This window comes from Atractosteus spatula, chromosome 3 (assembly GCF_055471065.1).
Source record: "Atractosteus spatula isolate fAtrSpa1 chromosome 3, fAtrSpa1.hap1, whole genome shotgun sequence".
Lineage (NCBI taxonomy): Eukaryota > Metazoa > Chordata > Actinopteri > Semionotiformes > Lepisosteidae > Atractosteus > Atractosteus spatula.
In genome coordinates, this window is record NC_142708.1 from 42,683,082 (window position 1) to 42,706,421 (window position 23,340).

The 23,340-nt window shown below is 38.3% G+C and overlaps 2 protein-coding genes and 1 pseudogene across 3 annotated transcripts in view; 1 reads left to right on the forward strand and 2 right to left on the reverse strand.

Moving 5' to 3' along the window:
- Positions 1-8,195, reverse strand: part of uhrf2 (ubiquitin like with PHD and ring finger domains 2) — a 147,193-nt gene extending 138,998 nt beyond the window's left edge. The window contains exon 1 of one of the 2 annotated variants that reach the window (XM_088910809.1): positions 7,883-8,195. Coding sequence is in view for 1 of the 2 variants with exons in the window: in XM_088910808.1 (XP_088766934.1) it covers positions 7,883-8,035 (153 nt within the window). In the remaining variant the exon portion in view is untranslated. The remainder of the gene's footprint in view (positions 1-7,882) is intronic. The other variant, XM_088910808.1, reaches the window with a different exon arrangement.
- Positions 8,196-12,926: 4,731 nt separating this feature from the next.
- Positions 12,927-14,100, reverse strand: LOC148837800 (uncharacterized; annotated as a pseudogene).
- Positions 14,101-21,232: 7,132 nt separating this feature from the next.
- brd10 (bromodomain containing 10) overlaps positions 21,233-23,340 on the forward strand; it is a 30,792-nt gene continuing 28,684 nt past the window's right edge. Inside the window, exon 1 of the mRNA XM_088911980.1 lies at positions 21,233-23,067. Within this exon, the coding sequence (XP_088768106.1) occupies positions 21,632-23,067 (1,436 nt within the window). The 5' untranslated portion in view covers positions 21,233-21,631. The remainder of the gene's footprint in view (positions 23,068-23,340) is intronic.

Below are 23,340 nucleotides of genomic sequence, written 5' to 3' on the forward strand. Positions count from 1 at the left end.
TCAGTGCCCACTCTTTGAACAGAACAGATAAAAAGGTTCAATGGATTACAAAATAAGTTTATACAAAAAAATTACAAGTATCTTTTTACCAGTAATGAAATATTAACCTTCAAATGTTTCAAAACAGCTGTGCTCAAGTAATATATACATACTTCACATATAAGACTATTAAGGACAAAGTTACACATTTTCTCTTTCGTTTTCTTATTTCTAAATTTCATCAGTGTTTTTTTTTTACTCTTTTGAAATGGGCTGGTATTAAGTACAGCAATATGGCAGAAACTGCTGGATGAATAAAACCCAGTACTGCTGTGTTTGCTCCAGCGTGACATTAAGCTGTGTCAGACAGTGCTGACAATAAGGGCTTGTCTACCTGCCCATTATATGAGGTCACACCAAGATCTGCAAGATTTTCCTTTTCATTGTGTGGACTTGAAAAATTCCTCAGATTTTAGTTTTGATTTTATAAAATATTACTTCTTCTAAAGGAACCACCTAAAAGCCAAACCACTTTTGAAACCTTGAAAATGCAACTTTCTAGTTTGAATGTCAATTCCTAGAACCATTAATGTATTTTAAAGTAAAAAACTATTTTTAAGAAGCAGCAGTAACTAAACTTCAAACCTTTTTAAATTATTACTGACTTCCACACTTTACTGTTTGATTTTGTACCTGTTACGTAACCCATTCTTTTTCTTTAATTTCCCTGTTTGCTTTTGCTTAGATCATGCTTTTAGTTTACTACTAATTAGCAGAGTAAACTAAGCACCCCTTACCAGAGTTCCTGCACCTCTTACCAAGAATGAGAGGATTTCCAATAATGGATGGATGTATACTTTATATTATTATATACCTTTTCTCTACCACCCTCTTCTGTGTCGTTATTACAATGGGCAGGTGGAATGCCTGGGTTAAGAAAAATGCTACAACTTTGTCCAGGAGAAAGTATACTGCAGAGTGATTATGCCACTTTCAAGGTTCAAGACTGACAGCCTCAGTCACATGGAAATGCCTTGTAATGTTACTCCTTGAAGCCTTATGTAGCATTTAATTACCCCAGTAAATCACAAATCATTCATTTCTTTTACATCCTCAGCATCATGGGCCATGCCACCACAACCTAAATCACAACCTTCTTCTCCAGCCATCCTCTGTGATCTACGAGACTCAAAAAAGCCCCACTCTGAGTAAGTCAAAACGTAAGATGGCAGAGGTGCTACTGCAGAAGATAACATTCATCTGAACTTCCCTTTTATGTGACACTAGAGTTACTTAAACATTTCTTTAAAATACCCAGGGATTGTACCTTAATCACCTGGCTACCTGAAACAGGAATCCTGTTTCAGATACAGATACACATAACCTTAAAGATGCTCTTATTATTTTTCAGGCCTATATATACTGTACTTCCCTTTTAGTTTCTAATAATGACCCCATGTCCTTTTGTCACTACTGAGTGTAAAAGAGTCCCTGTCAATCTCCCTTCTGAGGTTATTTAGCTCCTTTAACTGTAACGCACATGAAAATCCCTTGAGATCAGAAATTATCTCTCTTCTTTGCTCTCCTTTGGACTCTTTTTAAGGCCACAATTTCCTCTCTCCAATATAGCAAACACAATATATTAAGTGAAATCTTATTAGTACATTGTAAAGCTTCAGCATAACATCCTGGATTTAAATTCTTAATGTTTTGCTAAAGGTGAAAAAATAAATGTAATAGTTGCATTGTTTCATCAAATTTCAATTCATCGTTCATTCTGGCTCTGGAACAGTATCATAAGAAAAAAAACAGAACATTGCCTTCAGCCATTCTAAATAACACAACTAATAATAAGGAAATGTGAATAAAACATGCCTTCTAATAGTTTTTACAGTCAATAGGTACATGCTATCAAAAGGATTTGTTACAATCTCAAATCCTGGTATGAAAAAATTCTTGAGCTCAATCACAGTGACAGATGGAGGCATTAGTCCATTTTGCACCACTTGTAGATGTTCTCTCTCCCAGGAATTTTTTAGGTCAAAGACATGGATAGATTTCTAGATTACAATGAGGCAAGATTTACCTTTCATTTGACTAAAAGGACAAAATAGAAAGATGAGTCAAAACGTCACAAATATGCTGTGTATGGTTTTACTGTACAGTATGTGCGATTCCTGTTTGTCCACTAGTGGAGTGAATCTGAAAACAGGCATTCAATATTATAGAAATGCTGTTCAATTTTTTAATAGTGAACTGACAATTCATACTATGCACATTTCCTGTTACTAACAATCGCTAACAGATAACTGGAGGCTTATCTCAAATAAGCCAATTGCAAGACTTCAAAGTGATCATGTGAAAGATCTTAGACCTAAAGTTCCTCCCCTTTGAAAAAACAGGCTGAAAAAGGAAGCCATTTGCAAACATGACTACAAACGTTTTGCTTCATGAGCAGGGCAAACAGTGACGGCATCGGTCTGCAGTCTTTTTTTAGAGTAATGTCAAACCTGCATATAAAGTAATAAAATATCACCACATACATTCAAAACTGAGACTAACTATAAATGGACTGTACATTCCACAAAAGAGCTGAGCTTCAGTTAAGGCCTCTAAACAAGATGGAAAACTGCCCCATTTTGTAAGGACTTCATTCCCAGAAGCACTCTCAAACAGTTTAAGGGAAAGCAAGCAGCTCATGCTTCAAATTACTTTACACATGGAAAGCCCCCACCCCCTCCCTGTCAAAGCAAAAAGGACCAGGAACTCACAAGACAAAACTGCACTGGAAGCAGTTCAAAATCAAGTAAGCCGTTAAAAGTTTCAGAGTGCACACAACCTTCAGCACATAAAATTACGCACAGATTTACTGATTCTGCAGAATTTAGAGACTGATCTCCAACTTTGTGGGGAACTGGCAAATTACCACTTGCTTTAATAGAAAATGCCCGTGTATTTTGCAAATTCCATAATCACTGGAATCACATTCAATGCTTAAGAGGGTCTCTCCTAAAGTAAATCAATGGATAACATTGTTATCATTTTTATATTCAAGATTATCTGAAAAATGTCTTCATTCCAAAAACTTTCAGGCTGCTGCCTCCCATGTCTCTTGTATTTTAAAACAAAAAAGTTCTCAATTTTGGCATGTTTTCTATATTACAGTGCAGCTTGAAAACAGCATGGTGCTTTTGACATTTGATAATCTTCTGTTTATGACACAAGGCATGCTGAAAGCTACTACATTTCTTACCCACAGAGTGGATAACTGCCATCTTAATCAGCTTTCTCATGGTTTTTGTTGTATTTAAACAATAATATGCAGCACTCATGACATTATACCACATTAAGAAGCTCTGCTTATTTTTTATTAGTGTGAATGGATTACTGTGTTGCTCAAGAGTTTATGAATTACTCTTTTCTTAACAAAATATGAACTAAAATTCCTGATAATTCCCATTACATATTGGAGTCTACGTCACATAGCACTGAAGATAGGGAAGGTTTTCCCTGTGCCTAGCTTGACAGAGAGGAAACCTTAAGTCTTGAAAAGTCAAAATCCTGCAGATTTTATAGCCGACGGTGAAAGACGTATTTAATTCAAATGTCAAAATTCAATGCAATTTTAAGTTGTTTCTTTACCTGTATGATGAACGTTGGAACAAATTAATCAGGGGACAGGATATAAAAAACAGATGCTAGTTGTCTAGAAGTTGTCTAGGATATGGGCTGGCCAACCCAAGAAGGGGTTTTAATTCCCCTCATAAGGCTTACACTGCTCAGAGTAATTTACAGTTTCTTTCTCTGAACTTCCAACAGGCAAACAGTCTATACTAGTGCCACCATACAGAAAAACACCAAATATTGAAGGTTAAAGCACAAGCCTTTCAAAACAACTTTCAAGTGCATAAACAGCTGTGTCTCCTGAGCTATTCCACATAAAATGTCTAGATTAATGCTGGCTACTTTCATCTACCTGGATCCTGAGTTTTCTCATCGCAAAATTCTTCAGCTCCCTTCCGCAAATGTACTTTATTGCAATATTACAATATTGATGAATTGATGTTTACTTTTGAGTTTAAATAACTGTTCAACCCTGAATATAGAAATCATTTTTAAAGTGTAAAAAATACAATAACAACAAAAATGTTTAAGTGAACTTTTTTCTCTTGGTTCCAGATAACTCTACCTCCCACTTAAAATATATTTGCTAATAGCCAACTGACAACACCTAGCTGCCCTTTAAAGGGGAACTGCAGTCCCAATTTCTCAGACCGGTTATTAAACCTCGGTAACATATAATTTCATTGATAGTACAGAAACATTGTACAAATTAAGAATTAAGCAAAAAATCATAAACTCTGTGGAAGTACTATAAATTCCCATGTTGTTGCAAACGCCTGGACTCTTCACAGGCGAGAGAGTTCCCACAAACTGCGACATGAGGAGGCTCTTCCTGCTCACTAGTCACTAAATGCGATGTTCGAGCACAGGTTGTGCAGCAGACATTTCAGCACAGAAATGTTCCAAAGTTATCTGCATGCAGAGTTAACAAGTAAATAGTATTTATAAGCAAAACCATCTCAAAATAAAGAGCCATTTTTCTATTGTATTAAAACTGATGTATTCACAGACCTGCTTCTTTACAATGTAATAAGGCCGCTTCACTTCACCAGAAGTTTTGTTGCCTCATTCTGAATAGCAGAATATGGTACTGGACATCTATTTTGTTATTTAAATTGGAGATTTTACAACTTACTGTGTACATTTTACTTTTATTGTGGTTTGAAATGCATTCATCAATGCTGATTCTTTCTAACCCCAAAATATAAAAACAGCTTTGCAGTTCCCCTTTAAAAGGGGGAAAAAATTAACTCTGCAGTTCCAAACTATCAAATAAAAGCAACCTCTCGTCTAATTCTTATTCCTAAAGCATACCTTGGTATTTAAGGGGGTTATTAAAATAAAAGTATAATCCACAAGTTCAGTTCTGTTCTGCTGTTTAATGACTTTATTAAGTAACACTGGTTGGATCATACTTCTGTTAATTAATATATTTTAGTTTTTACAATTTTAAGTCAACAATTATTTTTAAAAGTTCATGTGGCAAAACTATTCTTTCAAAAACTGATATTAACATGTTTTCACGAACATCAATGTCTGTGAAGATAAATTCAAAACTGAGCTCAAAAGTTTTTTTGTGGAATCAGGACAATGAAAGCTTAATCCAGGAGTGTATATAAATTAAGAACACAGCCCAGAATGTGCAGGATGACAGAGCTTGTACCCCTATACAAGGAACTGAACCACTTCTTTCTAAAAATTACAAAATAATAATAATAATAATAATAACAACAACAACATAACTTTATTAACCCTTTACAATTTCTTGCATTAGGAATTATTTTTTCACATACCCCAGCTTGCTCTCCATGAGACACACAGACAGGGAGAGAGCCTGGGGTCAGAGCACAGGGTCTGCCATTGTACAGCACCCCTGGAGCAGTTGGGGTTAAGGGCCTTGCTCAGGAGCCCAACAGAGTAGGATTCCTCTGCCAGCTGCGGGATTTGAACCAGCAACCTTCCAGCCACAGGCGCAGATCCTTAGCCACAGAGCCACCGATCCGCCCCAAATCCATTACTATGTAAGAAAATGATATGCATGCACATTCCTTTTTAAAAAAAAGTCAGCAAACCAAGGGGACTCGTAAGGTTATTACAACTAAATATTCATGACTTTATACTACTGTGCTCAAGCAATTAATGTGCATCCTTCCTATTTATAGTCACAGAGATAACAGCTAATTACAAATCAGCCAAAATGCAAAGGCATCCCCTGAATTCTCTGAGGTGAAGCATGCAATTTTTACACACTGCCATCATTTCTCCGATGCCTTTTGTGATGCTGTAGCAACATACTCCATTCTTTCACAATATGGACACTAACTGGAGCTAGATTAGATTGTTATGGGACAGTACAAATCTTAATTATCTGTTGTCTAAAATTATAGATTTACCCAAGCAATGCTATATTTATACCATACAGTACAAAGTCATTTAAGCCTTTAAGCTAAAATGGAAACTTTCAGTAAACGGGGCACCACCCATTTTGCTTAAAGCTCTACCAAAAATAACTCCAGTGCAATATAAATTAAAGTCCTGCATGCTTCTAATAGGTTGTCATAGCTTAACTTTCTTACTGTGTAAAATACGTTAATACAATATAATCAATGTGATATAATGAAAGATATAGCCAATTTAAAACTAAGGAAATCTGCTAATATTGCTAACGTGGAATGGTTTAGGGTTCAAGTAAAGAAATCTTAAGAATCATAAGAATAATAACTCCATCACAAATCCTTCACAAACAGCTCTGCAATTTCTACAGAGAGCTCCTTTTACAATATCTGAATGTATACTGTTATGAAAAATAACCTAAAAGTTTCTATTAAAAATTCACCACAGAAACATACAGGTTTTATAAGTCGTTTATTTTCATAAGTGTACATGAACCAGGAGTGAACACATGCTCCTTGGGGTCAACCGTGCATAATGTGGTAGTATGTCACTGAACTTTCTAAATTCACAAAGCATACAGTCCTTCCAACTTTAAAAGAGAGCAGTGTCAGAGGAAAAAAAAATCTTTAAGTGCATATGTAGGATTATTTTTGTTTTTATGTCAGTCATGTTTTGAAGTACTAAACGTGAATCACTTCTGGCGAAAGCTTTTAATGTGTGCATCAGAGCACTTCCAACTGTTTGCATTCCATTCGTACACTGTTCCAGAGATCAGGCCTGACTAGCAAACGAGTCGACCACCACCCACGGCAGTACCAAACTACCTCATTGTCCACATGACTGGGCATCGTACAGCACACAGTGAATACCCATGTCTTTCTCAAAACATGCTTTGTGGGGAAAACACCACTCGATTGCCTTGGAGACAAGTCGGTATTCCTATGTGGTTTAAAAGGACATTAGCAGGCCTAATCCTATTCTAATGATCTGCCTGGACAGAGAGCAGTGAGAGGTGAACAGAGTGATTAGCACGCTGTTCTGTAAACAACACAGCGTTTTCGACAACAAGCCGATACACGTGCGGTTTGCCTCTTCTGTCACATCATGTAAACAAAAAGCAGGAATGAAAAATGAACGTATCTTATTTTCAGTGTGCTGGAGTACACAGAAAGGACGCTTTATGCTAACAACACAAAGTCTGGTGCTAGTCGCACATTAATACAACTTGAAAACATGCATTCGACAATACCACCGCCGAAATAAATTGTCAGCTTACTTATTTGCAAAAGCAAATGCTTAGTTTTCAAAATCACGGCGAACACTCCGTATTATTTTCATTCAAGTGGAAGTAGAGTTCACTTTTCAGTAGTTGCAGATTAACCACTGTAACAAAACTAATGACTGTCAGCAAACTTAGATTTCTGAATGGATTCGGACTTCACTCGAATATAAATACTGTATTAAGTACATGGCTGGCTATATGTATGTAAATACAAAAAGTTAGCAAATTGTTTCAAATTACATGTAATATTAAAATATTTCTCAAATTGATATAGTTGGCTATAGTACAATAAAGGGAATAAAATCATCAGTCTCGTTGAGCATAATTCACCATCCATTTTCAGGCCGCTTGTTCTGAGAAGGCGTTAGAGATTATGTTTTCAATATTTTAATTTATGTGCTGGAAAGCCTGAACACTTGTGGTGGCATCTACTGGCAAATTCTGCATCCCTCAGTTCTTGCGCAAGAACCTTAGCGAATTCCTATCAAAACAGGAAGCTTTAGACTCTGCACGGCACGTTTCATCTAGTTAATCCTGTAGCAAAAAGAAGAAACAACAGAACGCATCAGTTATCAAATGCAATTAAAGGCAAAATGGGTTTACCTGTTTCCCTCTGTAAAACAATCTCTGCTGTTCCGGGTTTACATTGAAGATCTCCTGGATTTTCAACCTTAAACACTCAATTTTAGTTAATCTGGAAAGATCTTCTATGGTTCGTGTTTCTTTTCCGTCTATGGTCCGAACCTGGATCCACATTGTTCTCCTGCTGAGCAATCACTAACGATGTAATCGAAAACAATCTTTAACAATTGAGGGGGTGTGGGGGGGAAAAGGGAAATAAAATGAAAGTGATCACAGGTCCATGGCAGACGCGTTCTGCAGGCGAGTGTGTTTATTGCAGGAGGTGTTCTCACATGGGGTCACGGCGCCAAGCAAAATCTCGCGAAATAAAACCCAGCACTAATTTGCTTTTAAAGATACAGATCCGTTTTCAGTATCGTGTAATACCTAGAGGAAATACTTGTTTTACAACCGTGTGTATCAAAAAGCAATGTTGCAAGAAACGCTTTAAGTTTTGTCTAGAAGCTCTCACTGCAAATAAAACGGAAGAATGTCTGTAGTTAAAGTAAAAAAGCCGGAGATGGCCTTTCAATGTGGTGTGTGCACATGTTGGACCTGTTATTGTAATTAATAACGGGAATAAAACAAAACTCACAAAAGTACCGTAATGCTGTGCTAAGAATTAAATATTACGCTAAATAATATTTTCTTTAGATCCTTTATAGTATTGAAACGTATTAATCTTTATATCAAGATAACGTACAACTGTCAAAACAACATGCCCTTTGTCCACCGAAACACTGAACACACCAGCGGCAGCGATTGTTTTTGTTTTTGTTTTTGTTTTAATCCTAAAACAATGTAATCAGAATTGTGGATAAATCCATGCTGGACACGTCTACTTTCATTTTTTAAAATAATATAAATGTGAACGCAATTTGAGATGATAAAGTGATAGGTAATTTAGATACAACCCCATCCCACCCTGAAATTGATCCATTTGGTTAAAAACTACTGTATATCTTCCAGAGATTTCTATATATTATACAGACGGTATATATTCATTAAAGGCCAAGCCATTTTTTGTTATATTATTATATACTTTAATATTTTTTCTGACACTTTTTCACATTTTTACATTCGTTTCCAGCATTAGTGAGATTCACACTGCAAACTGAACCTCATCCCGATTTCAAAGAAGACAAAATCTGCAATTCATGAATAAATCATTACATTCAAGGTCATACCTCACAAAACCATAAACAGCTTTACAGGACAGCTTTACAGTTTTCTACAAGACAACTCGGGTTTGTAAACCGAACATCGTTGCACGATGAACACAATCTTACTTTCAGTCATGCTTACCTGGGAAGACATCAGTGCATATTATTTAGTAAACTTAGAAACTGATACTCAGACTATCAAAGTCTTTGTATAACCGGGGAACTGAACAAAATTAAACACATTGTACAGTATAACGTCCCAAGATACAGTAAATTCTATGAAGAAAGGGTAACCTGAGATATTCATCACTAGCCGAACCAACATTTCGTGATGCTATGAAGCCTGCCTTCACACTAAGTGGAGAGCAAAAACTTTTAAGCACTGTGATTAAAATGTTTTAAGCAATGATGAGATTCCTTTAAAATTCTTAATTTTCACTGTAAGGACTGAGAACAGCTAGTAAAACAGTCCTTACATTTAACTTTTCAAAGCACTATTTAAGTCATTTGGTAGCTTATTCTAAACATTGACAGAATGATAACGGCCTTTAGTTATACTCCCTGTGCTCATATTTCAACTGTGATAGTAGGGAAGTAGTAGATTCATCATATTCTGCCGGGAAGAGTAGTTAAAAAAATATCCATGCATCTAATTTAATACAGTTTAGGTCAAGAGCTTTACCCTTCTGCATTATTTCTGTAAAATATATCATTTCCATCTATCCATTTTCTAACCACATTTTAAAACCAGTACAAGGTCACAGGTGATCTGGAGCTTATGCCCCCAAGCAATGGGCATAAGGCAGGATATACCCTGGACATGACACCGGTTCATTGCAGAGCACACACAGACACAAGCATGCATATACAGTAGTTACTCCAGAGGCAATTTTCCCAGAAGTCAATTAACCTACCACTATTTCTTTGGACTGTGGGAAGAAATCACATCCAGCTGCACCACAACAATTTAATCCAGAATATCTCTGAAACTATAATTCAAAAAGGCTTTAAAAACCTGCTGGAGAATTGCAGAGACCAAACTGCATAACAAGACATTTATAATACCCACTGTTGGTTTTGAAAGCCATCTTCCATTTGTTTTGTCTTATCAAAATAAGGTTGTATAGTCCTTTGAGGTCCAACATGGTGAAAACACCGGCCTTCTGGACTTGTTCAAAGAGTGCCTGACATAAAGGGTAAAGGGTATCTGTTCTTAATTGTGATTTTGTTCCTATATAATCAAAACATGGTTGGAAAGAGCCATCTTTCTTCTCAACAAAGAAAAATGCTAGCTGGGGAGAAGAAAGGCAAAATGAAACTCCTTTGAAGATTTTCCTGAATTTATTCCTGGCTTGATTCTCTGGAAAACAGAAGGCAAAAATGTGTCCCCTAGGAGTCATGGTTCTTGGAAAGAGATCAATAGGAAAATCATAAGGGTGGTGAGGAGGCAATTATAGATCCCTTTTCTTGCAGAAAACATCCCTGTAGTCACTGTATAAATGGTAGTGAATCTGAAACTGTAATACTGTAAAGGTAATGATGGGTGGAAGACATTGACTCCTGCATAAATGACTCCAAGCAACCAGTTCCTTTTTGCTCCAGGAGAAAAGTCCAGTCTGGGAGAAAAGAAATACTGCTTGGAACAGTGGTATTCAGTCTGGACTATCCCTATTTAGCAGGGTCCAGACTGGAAGAAAAGGAAAGCGATGCCAAAACAAAAGAAAACTCAACCTGCCCCGGGGAATCATTACAGCGGGACAGGAGAAAAGAAAACAATAAGAAGCAAAAATTATGGCCTTACACTCTCTTTCTCCACAATCCCCCCCAGGATTGTCACTGCAGGGTTCTCCCCTGGTGGGGGTTTGCTCGCCCCTCTGGGGAAGTGCTCAGTGTGTCTTTAAGAGATAAGAGAAGATCACTTAATTGGCCATAATACAATTTGTTGTATTAGGAAGTAGTCCTCTCACATACCTCAACTTGCTCTCCATGAGACACACAGACAGGGTGAGAAGCTTGGGGTCGGAGTGCAGGGTCAGCCATTTATATGGCGTCCCTGGAGCAGTTGGGTTTAAGGGCCTTGCTCAAGGGCCCAACGGAGTAGGATTCCTCTGCCAGCCGCAGGATACAAACCAGCAACCTTCCAGCCACAGGCACAGATCCTTAGCCACTGCACTGCCCTCACAGCTTAAAGGGCCTCCACAGCTGTGTCCTTAATTAGCCAGGACAGCTGTGGTTATTAAGGCAACACGTCGCCCTTAATCCAGGACTCCGCCTCCAGACTGAACACGCCCCTGCATTTAAAGGAGTCAAATATCCAAACATATGGCCAATTCAATGAGGCCATCAAGGTTCAAGAGGTTTTTCCCTGCCATTTTGTTCTAATTCATTTCAGACAGCCACATGCAAAAAGCATGTGAGAGCTGGCTGCATCCAGGTGCTCTCTGTAGCAAGAGCACCAAATTGAACAGCATACTCCAGAACAGAGTGATCCCCCTGTTGAAGTCAGAATAGCTGTGATGAAACTTCATTAGAATGAGCAGAAGTATCAAAGGTCCTTTTAAAACTTTGCAAAAATTCTCCCAGGTCAGAACAGATAGCATCTCCTTTGCCCCAGATCACCATTGCCCTGGACTAAAGTCTTAGTAATGATATTATATAAGCCATATAAGCAGGCTGTAGCTCAAAATAATGGAGCACTACATGCTGCTGTTTCACCTGAATATCTCTGGAGTTGGAATACTAGGTTCTTTAAAGTGTGCACCTGTTGGGGGAGCTGTAGGCACAGCAATAGAAGTAGAAGGTTAAAGCAGGAGAGTGGAAAACAATTCAAATTATCCAGAGACTGCTGCATTACCTGATTAAAACAATTGATTAAAGGTGGTGGTCAGCTGATCAAGGTGTTGTTGTGCACCAGCCAAACTTTCTGACTGGCCAGAGCAGACTGAGCCAACTACAGAATCCATTTAGGCTCAGTCTTGCTGTAATGACTGTGAAGGGATTCTAAGGCGAGATCAGTAAGCCACTGAAGTAAAAAGTAAACAGTCCAGGGTAAACAAGCACAAACACTAAGCAGGAGCAAAGACAAAATCCAGACCAGGGTCAAAACCAAAATCAAGGTCAAAGTCTGGAGCAAACAAGGAACAAAACACAAGTAAAAAATCCAGAGCAGGCAAGGGTCAAAACCAAAAGTAGCAACACAAGCAGCACAGAGAGACCACTGAAACGAAAGTAAGCTTCAAGACTGAGCAGTGAGTGAATAGAAAACTGGTTTAATAAATAGTAGTCCAAATGATAATTGGATACAGAAGTGCGTGATAATTACTGACACGAGACAATAGAGAATAGTTTGAGGAAAACTTCTGATCCAAGAGAAGTATTGTAGCTCAGAGAGCTACGTGTTAATGCCAAAAACTACATGATCAGGTTAGCAGAAAACATAATTTAAAACTGCATAAGAACAAGTAATAGGTTTATTCCATGCTAAAAAAAAGAAGAAAGAAAACACAACGTTTCGGCCATGGAGCCTTCTTCAGGTGTGAGAAAGACAAGGCAGTAAGCAAAGGTAATGTAGGCGGGAGCAGGGGACAGAAAGAGAGGCCAATCAAGAGGTGTGGAGTCCGAATAGGTGTAGAGAGGTGTGAAATGAAACCTCCAATGAATGGAGAAAATTTAGAAGAGAAGTAGTCTGTCATTAAGAGAAGGGGGAAGATGTGATCCTAGCTGCAGGATAATTTTGGTTTCTGTAGTCTTTCTGATGTATAACTTTGGAAAACCGTCTTTGAGAACACAGACAGAGAGATAAGAGTGGTCATGGCCATCAGAGGTGAAATGAGAAACAATGGGCTTGGAGAGATCTTTAATCTTCACAGCCCTAACATGTTCTCTGAAGCGGTCTCCGAGTCTCCTTCCTGTTTCTCCAATGTAGATGGCTGGGCATTTACTGCAAAAGATACAGTAAATAAGGTTTCTGGAGGTACAAGATGCCATCTGGGTGATCCGGAATTGTCCTGAGGGGCCTTGAATGAGTGTGGTGTTAGATGTGTACTTACAGGTGATACAGCAAGCTCTGTTGCGAGGGAAAGTGCCTGGTGTGGATGGTTGCTGAGGGCGGTCAAGGGAGCTTTGAACAAGAAGGTTGCGCAGATTAGGTGGTCGGCGATATGAGATGATGGGGCGGTCAGAAAAGTGGGCCCCAATGGAGGGATCATCCTGTAGGATGGAAAAGTTGTCGTTAATAGTCCTGGGGATAGGAAGTGTGTTGTTGGGGTGGTAGGAAATCACCAAAGGAATGCGGTTGTTATGGCGGGAGTTCCTGATAGAGTTGATGGGGTGTTTTTGGCTCGGGCAAGGGCCCTGTCAATAACACTGCTGGGGTATCCTCTGTTGATGAAAAAGGAGTACATTTTGAGGGCTTGGTTCTGGAAGTCGATATCGTCGCTGCATAATCGTTGTAGCCGAAGGAACTGTGAAAAAGGGAGAGAGATTTTAGTGTGTTTGGGGTGAAATGAGCTATACAGGAGATAGCTGTGTGAATCCATGGGTTTGTAATAAACCGAAGTGGAGAGTCGGGGGTAGTTGATGGAGAAGTTGATGTCTAGAAACGGAAGAGTAGTGGGAGATATGTTAACTGTATATTTGAGGGATGGGTGGAAGTTGGTAAAATGATGCAGAAGGCACTCAAGCTGGTCGTTGGAGCATGTGGCGGCGCCGATGCAGTCATCAATGTATCGCTTGTAGAGGTCAGGGACATAACCAGTGTAGGAAGCGAAGAAGTGTTCTTCTACCCAGCCGATAAAAATATTGGCATAGCTGGGTCCCATTCTGGTGCCCATGGCAACTTCACTCACCTGTTGGTAAAAAAGGTTATTGAATGAGAATGCATTCAGTGTGAGGACCAATTCTGCAAAGTGTACTAGAGTGTGGGTGGGTGGATCAAGCGCTGTCCGTTTGTCGAGCGTGTGCTTAAGGGCTGTAAGGCTGTCATTATGGGAAATGACAGTGTAAAGAGATGTGATGTCCATGGTAAGAATTTAGCATTCGGGGCCCTGAAATTGGAAATCATTAAAAGTTGGAGCACGTCGTTGGTGTCCTAGAAAGGCCGAGATGTAAGTAGTCGGACAGTTGCATGCTGATATGATGGGGCGTCCAGGGGTGTCCATTTTGTGGATTTTGGGGAGGAGGTAAAATTGAGATACCTGCGGATGTTCAATGATGAGTTTATGCATAAACTGCATAATATTATTGTGGCACACAGGAAGAAACGGTTAAAAAATAAATTGATGAATAAACATTTTCATCAATTTTCACCTTAAAGACAGGTTATCCCCCACAACCCTGTATTGGATAAAGCAGATAAAAATGGATGGAAGTAAAGTGGCATTCAGTGAAAGGATAATTAATAATATGCCTGGTGATTACTTCACACACAGCTTTTAAATGTTAACATCACATTACAGCATGCCTTGCTGCAGTTGATGGTGCTGCACATATAGTAAGATGTGACAGACTGATAGGACAAATCTTAGATGAGGCTGCTCCATTCTTCTTACTAACAGTGCATGAAATTATCAGTTCCCCTGTTGAACAAATACCATTTTTCATTCTTTTTTCATTCACTCCAGGAACCATGTGTACTGCATATAAATAGTGTTTTGTAAAATTATACATCCTCTTCCAATGATGTTCTTTTTTACGTTTTGTTGAATTACAAATAGTGGATACATAATTTTCTAAATTAATGTTTTTTAATCAAAATGTGAATTCTCGAACTGAACTCTAATATGATTGAATAAAATTAAATGACAGAAAAACAAGCAAAAATAAAAAAAATGAAATGTCTGTACCAAATTAGCAAATTTGAGTGGTTTTGATTTGGTTTTGCAAAAGTGCTCGAACTTATTTAGTTGGTAATGGAATGTCTTCCTCTAAGATTTGCTTTGATACTTTGTTACATCAGTTTTTCTCAATCTTCCAAGACCCTGCTTTTAAGCAGCAGCTCTACAACATAATGCTGCCACCACTATGCTTGATAACAGGGATAGTGTTGACTGGGTGATGTACTGTGTTGCCAGACCTAATGTAATTTTTCTTTAGTCTGAACACAAATCTTATGCCAGTATCACTCAAACTGTTTGCTGTATAACCCCATGCAGGATTTGATATGAATTTGCCACTCTGCCAGCATTGTGGAGTGACCAGGATATTGTTGATTCTTGTATAATTGAACTTGGCTTTACAGTGGCATCCCTAACAAATTTCAAAACTGCTTATTTTTAAGGAATAGGCAGATCTTGGCAGTGTCTGGGTGGTACACTAAAACTTTCACTTCTGAACGATCAACTTCATTGAGTTCAAATGTATATTCAATATGCCACTTAATTTTTTTATACATTTCTCTTGATCTGTGCCTTTCTACAACTTTATCCCTGAGTTATTTTGAACACTACTTGGTCTTTGTAGTTATATCTTTGCTTAAAATTTACTGCTTGACTAAAGAACCTTATAGAAGCAGGTGAATTTAATCTGAAATAATCTGAACCACTATTATATCATACAGGCAGTAGCCATTCAAAGAATTGCAATATGTATGTATCTATTTCAATTTTTGATAATTCTTTGCAGTACATTTCAGACAAGAATAAATAAAGTTCTAAACACTGAATCTTTTAAAGTTGGTATTACCTTCTCTGGTGTTGACAAATCAGTTGTTAGAAACTGTATTGCTCAGTTTGATTGTATAACAGATCTCTCAACTGCGGACCTGGCATAATGGCTTGTAGATGCTTTAGGAGTCAACTTTGCTCACCTCTTCTGTCTTCATACTAGTGCAAGATCATGTGCTGTCAACATTTTTTGCACTGTGAAAAACAAAACATTTACAGCAGATTAAAGATCTGTTGGAGGACTTATGCAGATCTCTATAGCACCAGAAGCTCATTTACCCTCATTATGCCACAGGTTTCACTGTTGTGCAGAAAATCAAAGATACCCTGGATTACTCAAGCCTACTGCAGCTGCACTCTAAATGAGTCCCTGTCACAGTCAGCTAATGACATTGTTACAGCTGAAGGTAACTAAGTGTAACTAAGTGGGAAGTGTCTCAAAGAAACAATGGGTAATGCCTAGCTGGTGTCAACATTTCCAGCTTCAAGCAAAGGGGATGTTTGCTGAGATGTAGGGGGTAGAGATTCAGTGATCAAAGCAATAGTAAAGCTTACCTTTTGTTAATATTAGCTAATAAAATTCTGGCTAAATGATTAAGTTACAATCAACAATCCAGAAAGGCAAGGTGCAAAACAGCAAACAGAAGATTAAAACGGACCACGAAGAGAGAACAGAACAGGAGAGAGGGGAGACAGGAGGACAAAACATAAAGTGTGTGCCAGGCAAGAGGTCCTTGTTCCAGATCACTGGAAAGACCAGATTGGAGCAAAGGATTTGAACTTTGCTAAGAGAGCTTGTTATTCTGTGTTTTTAGGAACTCTGATTTCCTGAGTAAAGAATCCCTCAGGTAAAAATGGTCTCTCCTAGTTGGTGTGTGCATTTTTGGAATAGGGAGATAGATTCCCATTTATTTTGTGGCATCCAGCTTTGCAGAGAGAGATATTTAACAACAGGTCGTATTCTATTTAGTTTATAAGGCAGCTTTACCTTACTCTGACCTTTCTATGCATTAAAAGTTGAATACTTGGTAAGAGTCTGACGTATTCTGAATCTGGTTAGGATGTTAGACCTCTGGGACATCTTGTTTGTAAGCTTGTACTCTACATAGGGAAACATTGTGTACATTGTATGTTGTATGTTTGCATTGTGTGTAGTGTAGTGTGTGTCACTGTCATTATTAACAAATATTTGTTAGCAAGTATGTCTGAATTATTACTCTTCACTAAAACTGTGCCAGAGAATTTACATGCCTCTAAACTTTACTGACCGCCTGAGTACAGTATATTCTTGGCAGAAACCTTCACAAGTTGGAGGTTATCATAATTTATTTTACTTATTGACTAATTCACTCAATCATTTCCTGATTTTCTCTATTTTTGTAACCCTCATTGGTAGCAATTGACTGTTCTCGCACAAACCCATTGTCTCTTAGAGACACTTCCAAAGACACATATAGCCGTAACAATATAATTCAAAACTGAAATAGCAATGTCTGGACAATATGGCTCAGATCCATTTGAGAAGGGAGTATTTAATGATTTTTCCTAATCGCTGATTGGTGCTTTGTTTCTTCCACACTAAGAAGTCAACCTAAATATACTTTCGACAGTACCAGCTAAAGTTAAACTTATATTTAATTTTGATACACCTCCAATTGTAAATTATCCATCTAGTATTTGATGGTGGATTAACATTAAGTTAACAAAGTCTCTTGTAAAAAAAAGGGTCTTTACCAGGTTTATACCCCATAATTGCCAGAAGGGTTGAATTTTTCATGTAAACTGAAACTTATCTTAGCTGTCCTATGAGGGGTCTGATAGCTCAATACATTTAAAGATAAATTATTTATCCCAAATGTTTATAGTCTTGTAGTGTAAAATGTTTAGCATTGTAGTGTAGACCCCTTTCTTTTCAAGGGTTACCTGATAATAGGTGAGACAGTTGTCAGTTTCATTACAATTAAAATTTAATTGGAAAAGACTTGGGTGGCCTGGTGTTCTGCAGCCTTGAAGTGCTTGGAATACTGGGACAACTTCTGCGGCATATTTTCCAGTGCTCATGTTGGCTGGGTTGGAGGCCTCCCTGTTTGCCACCTTTCACCTCACAGTCAATGATACCGTCAGGGTTGCCATGATTAAGTGGCTTACTGATTATGAATGAAAAAGGCTTTTTCACAGCTGTATTTTACAAACTGTGGAGTCTGTAAAATACAATTGCTTTTGTTTTGCAGTTACATTAATATAATTTTTCCATACCAATAGGAGAGAAAAAAATGTTCTTTAAGGGAAGACATGTTTTTAGCATAGGATTGTCTTCAAATCGTATAAAAGCTACCAAGACAGAAGAACACTTCCAGTTTTTTTAAATAAGGCTTTATTTCCTGAATTCTACACACATGCAAAGCTTAAAGATCTAAAAGACTTTTTTTTTAATTTGAGAACATTGCTTTGTGTCTCAATAGAAACAAAAAAAAAATAAGAAAAAATGATCATATCTCTCCACCTTCTGGCTGAAAGTGGAAACAGTAACTTATCATTTTCTATACAATGAATGTGAACATTCATCGTTCAATTAAAAAAAAACTTTAATCACCCCCCAAGGTGGCAATTTAAGCAGCAAGAAGTGCAACATACACCACATTCCAAATAAAACTGGTAAAAACATGGAATCACAACAATTTTGAGAAAAAAAACAGCAAACAGGTCCATAAAATGATTATGAAAGTAACATAGTGTATGTACATTGTAACGACTCTGTCCTATACTAAAAAATAAAATCAAGTCATTAGACATTTAAGAAAATATTAAAATACCTGTACATTTGCAGAGGGTAATATATCTAATAGAGAGCATATTAATATAACTTTCTTTACACTTGTTTCCGAGCCTGATGGCATCTGCGACAAAGCTAAATTTTCTTCTATTTGACTTACACTGTGGACAGCGAAAACATCATCCTGAAGACAAGAGGTCCAAAGACTGATGCTGGATATGAGATGAGCTGAATCTTCAATGATGGCATAGGCCTTCCTCAGGATCTCAGGGACACAAAGCTGAGCCAGGGGTCTTAAAGATTCTCCAATGATTTTAGAGCTGAGGTTCACAACATTTTGAGAACCTGAGTAATGTGAACCAAAACATAAGAGAAAAAATAAAATTACTTTCAATAAAAAGCGACAAAATACTGATTTTGTGGGGGTATTCCAAAGGAACTAATTTTTCTGAAACAATATAACAATCTGCTGGGATTTCTTCACAATGATATAAGTGTTCACAGTGAATGTAAATTTATTATCAAACACAGTGCCCAGGTATTTGTAACTGTGAACTATACCAATCACGTAATCATGCTGATGAACAGAATCCCCTCCAGCAAGGATTACCACAGAGGTGTTAGTGGGGCCAGCAGGGGGCACTCACCCTGCAGTCCATGTGGGTCCTAATGCCCCAGTATAGTGATGGGGACACTATACTGTAAATAGGCACCGTCCTTCGGATGAGACGTAAAACCAAGGTCCTGACTCTCTGTGGTCATTAAAAATCCCAGGGTGTTTCTCGAAAAGAGTAGGGTTGTAACACCGGCATCCTGGCCAAATTTCCCATTGGCCCTTACCAATCATGGCCTCCTAATAATCCCCATCTATGAATTGGCTTCATTACTCTGCTCTCCTCCCCACTGAGAGCTGGTGTGTGGTGAGTGTTCTGGTGCACTATGGCTGCCGTCGCATCATCCAGGTGGATGCTGCACATTGGTGGTGGTGGAGGGGTGTCCCCATTACCCGTAAAGTGCTTTGAGTGGAGTGTCCAGTAAAGTGCTATATAAGTCTAAGCAATTATTATTATTATTATCTCTGAGTGATTAGGGACCTGTCTTTTCAATCTGTTGAATCTAGGAGAGCACACAATTTAAAGTTACTAGTAATTAAACATTTTACTTTTGAAGTGCAGCAGATTAATAGCTTCTTAATTTAACTCATTCACCGAAATAATAACTATATCACTGATTACTCATCAAATGTTTAGTTGATGAGCTTGTTTTAGGGTGAAATGCTTCTTTCTGTCTCTGGGGGTAATGTGGAATCCGTATCTTCCAATGGGAGATCTTGACATTTTCTATTCTGAAAGCCCATTTCACGTACACCCAATTTAACAGAAAATTAAATAATATACTATTATATATAATGTATCTATGTATTATAAATCACAAAAGGCATAATCACAACTTAAAGTCTTCGTTTTAAGATTAACAAAGTATCTGTTAATGTTAATTAAGGTTAAATAGCACACAAATTTTATTGCAGGCCTGTGGTTATTTCTGTAGTGTAGAACATTTGACCTTACTGTGATTATTTTTACAGACTGTATCATTAAATTATTATATGTTCCTTAAATTGAAGCAGAATTGTTTTATTGTGGATGGAAAAACTGGAGATGTTGCAGTGCTGTTTTAAATACGGAATACAATCATAATCAGGCATTAGGTTTCTGAAATCATACTTTCAAAAAATGGCAAAACGTTTTCAGGGTGCTGCTATGGCAACGATGGGTGCTTTGTGACCCTTGACACTGACCTTTGCTCCGCTCTAACCGCGGAACAGGTTATCATGTTAAATAACTGTTACTTGGGAAATGCCATTAAGCTAATGAAACATCTAATCGGGTGAAAGGATTTGGCTTGTTGCAGCTACATAGAGAAAAAAAAGCATTACTGTAGTCCATTATCTCTCTACAAAGCCTGTAACTTACAGTACAAGCGCTTCGTATATTTTGGCCCTAACAGCTGCTGTGAACATGACTGAATATTCAAAAGTATGTGGCTGGAGAACAGGAAGAGCACACATTAATTATTCACTCGTTGAATAAATCGTGTTACATTTTAATTATTATCCTATATAGATAATCTGTTCTTAAAATACGCAAAAGAGTGAAAACCCACATATGAGTACACAAATTATCAACAAGAAAAGCAGTGTCCCCCTAACTGTGGGGAAAATGAGATGAACAAAGACAGTTACAGGCGAGGAATATTATTATATTATTATTTTTTACGGTGATATATTTTTGGCGAGTTAAGATTTTTTTTTTAAAAAGTGACGCAAATTGTAGCAATGCAACAAATCTATGTAATGATATCCAAAAGAATAAGCACTTTATCTACAGCCCGTGGATATCTGAAAACGGGATGTAGTGTTAGAATAACGATACAAATAGCTTCAAAACAAAGTCAGATATTGTATATTTGTAACTGCAAATCATGTGACACGTATCCCGAAATGACCTTATGCAACGGAATCTTCAGAAAATCAGACTTTTTAGAACTTTTAACTTAACATCCCAATCAATTTTTACATTAATTACTTATGCATATATACATGACCTACACAGCATGTTTAAGATATATCACCATATGCTTTGCCTTTTACAGACCTTTGTTGAGTAGTATAGAGAGACCATCTAAACACACCGATGGAGGCTTGTTCTAACCTGTGTCACAGGGCCTTGACGTCAGAGCGGCAGGACACAGGTCGGCTCGGCGCTGAAACACTGCTCAGCTTGCAGAGGGGGGAGCGGTCTAAACAAGTCAATTCTTTTGCTAACTGTTGGCTTGTAAAAAAGAGGTGACATTCGGTAGAAGTGATTGATAGTTATCATAGTATTTGTAAATCTGGGATTTTTAAAATTATATACAATACACATTAACTTAGTGTAAGTAGAAGTGATGGACAAAACAGATTTACTAAGTACCGGTTTTGGAGCGCTTATTGCTCCCGTGTAAGACACTTGTCTAGGGTTAGTAGAGCTGCAGGTAAGGTTATAGTTGGAGGTATCAGATAGTGTTTTTGAAGTCTGCAATCTGTAAAAAAAGAAATTAGCCAGGAATCCGGTTATCCGTCTCCCCGAATGTCATGGAGGAAGCGGTAAGCGCAGGCCCTTCAAACAATGAGCCGTATGGAGAGGCAGACAAAGGACCGCAGAGCTCCAGTGACAAGCGGAATCCTGCCGGCTGCAGGAAGCAAATTGACAGCGCTGATCGCGGAGGGTTGCGAACAGGGCCTGGCGATTCTGCTGGTCAGGATGCGATTCGGAATACACCGGACCTGAGGGTTAGTGCTGCAGTTTTGACCGAGAGTTCGGAGCCCGTGATCCCTGCAGTTTTGACTTATGTTCCCGGAGATGAATCTGGAAATGGGAAAGGATGTGGGATAGCTGCTGAAAAGAAACAGACTTTAAGTAAGTTAAACACTTCTGTACAAAACCTACTAGTACTCAATCAGAAAGTTTTAGAAACTCCTGAGAGAGGGATTGCAACTCCTGATGTTTATTCTAAAAACAAAGAAAATGGGAATACTGATGACATGGAGCTAGAGGCTTTACAAAATGCGATTGAGTTGGATTTAAACAGAACTGCATCAACCCAGCACCATGCTTATAGTACAACATGTAAAGCTTTAAAAAAATCACAACTATCGCATGACACCACCAGCAAACTGGATGTGCACGACAATTCAATCAAAAGCTTTGAAACTCAAGGTGGGTATGATTTTCAGTACCCTTCTTTGGCTGATAAAAGCAATGTCGTGTGTCGTCACTCTGAGGCTGGCAACAATACGCACCAACCGAGCTGTAGCAGTATTAAGGATCAAACGGATATTATTACTGTAGAGGCTTGCAACTTTTATAAATTATTTGGTGCCGTGGGGCATAGCGAAATTAAGAACAAATCAGACGAATGTTTAATATCTGACAGATTAAATTCGCACAAGCTGCCCTCGGAGAAAACAAATGGGGGTTTGCACCAAGAGCCCTTGAGTTTACCCGGTGCACAGCTTACTGGTAATGAGGGTCGTCTGAGTACTGATGGACTCAGCAACGGGACTTCTGTTGCAGCATCGCTGGAAGATGAGGTGTCTGAGTGCAGTAAGGACGGTAGTCTGGCAGGAGAAGGAGCCGAAATATCCGAAGAAAGGCGGTCCTTGCCTGAGGTTTGCTCAGCAAGTTCTTTCATCGAGCAGGACGATCTCAGTTATGAGTTACAACAAGTTTACCGAATATTGAATGGCTTTATGTTGGAAAAGCACAAAGGCATCACAGCTCCCTTCATGAACCCTGTGAGCTCATCACAGTACGAGGATTATGACCGTCGTGTCCAGCAGCCTATGTGGTTGAGAAGGATGGAAGAGAAGTTCATCAACAGGGAGTATGAAACTATCACCGAGTTTGTGAGCGACTTCAGGTTAATGCTGGAAAACTGCTACAGGTTTCATGGGGTTGACCACTGGCTTTCTAAGCAGGCACAGAAGCTAGAAATGATGCTGGAGCAAAAGCTGACATTGTTGTCCAGGTAAGATCTGTGATTGATTACAGTTGTTGTTTGTAACATATTCAGTAATTGTTAACCAGCACACTTACACTTATTGCATCATACTTGACACATAATCTTTATAAAAACAAGGTAGCAGGATCTCGTGCTGACCTATGGAAGCTCTACACAGTGTAAATCCGATGTTTTCCTTTCATACCGTGTAGAGGTCTGTACCCCTGGTTCTGGAGAGCCACAGTGTCTTCACTTCTCCTTCCCATGAGTTCTTATTGACATAATTGGATTTCAGTTGCT